Source organism: Triticum urartu, chromosome 2, assembly GCF_003073215.2.
Source record: "Triticum urartu cultivar G1812 chromosome 2, Tu2.1, whole genome shotgun sequence".
Lineage (NCBI taxonomy): Eukaryota > Viridiplantae > Streptophyta > Magnoliopsida > Poales > Poaceae > Triticum > Triticum urartu.
Genome location: NC_053023.1, coordinates 389,554,965 through 389,558,233, shown reverse-complemented (window position 1 = coordinate 389,558,233; position 3,269 = coordinate 389,554,965). Strand labels below are relative to the sequence as shown.

At 50.0% G+C, this 3,269-nt stretch overlaps 1 protein-coding gene across 1 annotated transcript; it reads left to right on the top strand.

Moving 5' to 3' along the window:
• The first annotated feature begins 709 nt into the window (after nucleotides 1-709).
• Nucleotides 710-2,835, top strand: LOC125536866 (bidirectional sugar transporter SWEET6b-like). Its single transcript, XM_048700144.1, has 6 exons — nucleotides 710-956; nucleotides 1,225-1,279; nucleotides 1,389-1,605; nucleotides 1,732-1,893; nucleotides 2,437-2,556; nucleotides 2,674-2,835. The coding sequence occupies exons 1-6, from the start codon at nucleotides 710-712 to the stop codon at nucleotides 2,833-2,835; spliced, it is 963 nt and encodes a 320-aa protein (XP_048556101.1).
• The last annotated feature ends 434 nt before the right edge of the window (nucleotides 2,836-3,269 follow it).

Below are 3,269 nucleotides of genomic sequence, written 5' to 3'. Positions count from 1 at the left end.
GGACCGAGGTAGACGCAGTAGCCGGAGGTGGACCGACGAGTGTCTGGGCAGCCAGTCCAGTCCGCGTCGGAGTAGGCCATCATCTCCAAAGAAGTGGACGCCGTGAGGGTGAGCCCAAGGGTCATCGTGCCGCAAATGTAATGGAGGATCCGCTTCACGAGAGTCCAATGGGAGTCACGAGGGGCGTGCATGTGGAGACACACCTGTTGAACAGCATACTGAAGATCCAGTCTGGTGAGAGTCAGATACTGAAGAGCGCCGACGATAGACCGGTAGGAGGGAGCATCCGACGCTGGCGAGCCCTCAAGAGCAGCAACCTTGGCCTTCGTGTCAACAGGAGTAGAAACAGGGTGACAGTTGAGCATGCCAGCACGCTCAAGAAGCTCGCGCGCATACTTCTGCTGATGAAGAAAGAAGCCGTCCGGTCGCGAGCCCTCAATGCCAAGGAAATAATGTAGAGCACCCAAGTCCTTGATGGCAAACTCGTCACGCAGCCGAAGAGTAATCTGCTGAAGAAGAGCTGTGGAGGAGGCCGTCAGGATGATGTCGTCGACGTAGAGGAGCAAATATGCAGTCGTGTCACCGTGTCGATAGATAAAAAGTGAGGCATCCGAGCGAGTGACGCTGAAACCCAGTGTTTGAAGAAACTCGGCGATCCGCTGGTACCAGGCGCAGGGTGCTTGCTTGAGCCCGTAGGGTGCAAACACACATGGCCAGGGAGAGATGCGTCGACGAAACCGGTGGGCTGCTCACAATAAACCTGCTCATCAAGATGGTTGTGGAGGAAGGCGTTGGAGACATCCATCTGATGAACTGGCCAGCCTCGGAACACCGCGAGCTGAAGGACGGTGCGGATCGTGCCCGGTTTAACAACCGGGGCAAACGTCTCAGTGAAGTCAACGCCAGCGCGCTGTCGGAAACCACAAACCACCCAGCGAGCCTTGTAGCACTCAAGTGTACTATCCGAGCGGGTCTTGTGGCGAAACACCCACTTGTCGGTGATGACATTGGCGCGAGGAGGCCAGGGAACCAGTGTCTAGGTACGGTTCCGCTGAAGAGCGTCGAACTCTTCCTGCATCGCCGCAAGCCAGTGAGGATCACGGAGGGCTGCGCGAGCGGACGCGGGAAGAGGAGACGGCTCCGCGGTGGAGGCGGCGAAGAGGTACTCATCGCCCGAGTACCACAGTCTCGGACGGTGAACGCCAGTCCTAGCCCGTGTAACAGGGCCAGACGGCATCATCGGCAATGTCATCTCCTTCGGCCTCTTCCTCTCCCCTGTGTAAGTCCTCTCCTCCTCCTCTCGTCTAGTCTGCATTTATACATATATGAAAGGTGGTTGCTAGGGCATGAATCTGAGGCTCGTTTTCTAATTGTACATACATACGCAGGCCGACGTTCTGGCGGATCTACAAGGCCAAGGACGTGGAGGAGTTCAAGCCGGACCCCTATCTGGCGACGCTCATGAACTGCCTGCTCTGGTTCTTTTACGGGCTCCCCATCGTCCACCCCAACAGCACCCTCGTCCTCACCATCAACGGCATCGGCCTCGTCATCGAGGGCGCCTACATCATCATCTTCATCATCTACGCGGCCAAGAACACAAGGGTACGTACGTGCAACCATCCTAATGCCCCCTCATCCGGCCTACTGTCTCTTTTCGGCGTTAGTTTCTATACAGAAGATCCTCCTGCATGCCCTAACCCATGCCATGTGCCTGTGCTGTGCGTGCAGTGGAAGATGCTCGGCGTGCTCGCCATCGAGGCAGCGTTCATGGCTGCCGTGGTGGCCGGTGTGCTCGTTGGCGCCCACACCCATGAGAAGCGCTCCATGATCGTAGGCATCCTCTGCGTCATCTTCGGCTCCATCATGTACGCCTCCCCGCTCACCATCATGGTACGTACACCACCCCAACTTATGGATCGTCGACCCGCGATCTTTGATAACCGCTTTAACTTGTTAGTTCAGGTGGCTAATTAATCTGCGTTGTGCACGTATGGTGTGGTAATGATGCGTTGTCTAGAAAAATACCTGCCTATAATTTATTTTTAAAGTTCTAGTGGATGCTTTTGACAGACCTTAATTTGTTAACTAGTATACCTTGTTTGTTGTTGATTCTGCTTGAAAATCTATGTCCATCTAAAAGATGCACCCACCTTTCATGTTTTAACGTTGGTGCCAAAACCCTGTTAAAAAAAGTCCGAACTGAGTTGTTCACCTCTCACGCAAGTTCTTCTACACTATGCTACATCATATATTTTTAATCAAAAAAGCCTATGGTTTATTTCTACCTCAAGGTAAACTTCCTTTACAGGGTGAATTACTAGCTCAGGCTAATTGTTAATTACGGACGCTTTTACCAACTTACGAGTGTAGTAAATACTAATATAACTCAAAACTTTAAGATGAAAGTAGTAACATTGTACTGCTTATTTGCAGGGTAAAGTGATCAGGACCAAGAGTGTGGAGTACATGCCATTCTTCCTGTCGCTGGTGAACTTCCTCAATGGCTTGTGCTGGACGGGCTATGCGCTCATCAAGTTTGACATCTACATCACGGTATGTACATACACATACATATTGGAAATAATTAGTCACAAACCAGCCAGACATACAATCAAGAACTCCTCAGCGCGGATTGATCTAACTGTTATGTCCTCTTTAAATTCTGTGCAGATCCCCAATGCCCTCGGTACAATCTTCGGCCTCATCCAGCTGATCCTGTACTTTTACTACTACAAATCGACCCCCAAGAAGGGCAAGAACGTTGAGCTGCCCACTGTCCTCACCAAAAACACCGTTACCAGCGGCAACGTCTCCGTCACCGTTGACAAATAAACTTGGCTTCGGTTTTAGCCCTCAAGATTTTGAGTAGTTAATACCGGATGATACTTCAACAAGTTGGTGTTAATTAGTACTACTTTTTGCTAGCTAGCAGAGTCTTAGATTGCCTTTAATTTCGTGAACCATTGTCGTCTGTCCGAGACTACTAGTGCAAATTACAAGTGTATATAAATACCAATGCAGCTGAGTTATCCCAGATATATATTATGACACCATGTATGCTTGCCTGTTTTCAATCTGCTCTTACGTGATGATACGATTGATTTGTTAATTACAACGTGTGATGGCTTTGTTAAATTAAATTATTCAATATCCATGATGTGTTTGTATTATGTTTCGGGCAAGGTCCTCTTTTGTTCTGCACAAAAACACCCAAAGGGCATCTTATTGGTGATGCAACTTGAACCTGGTGTGAGCGAAAAGGAGAC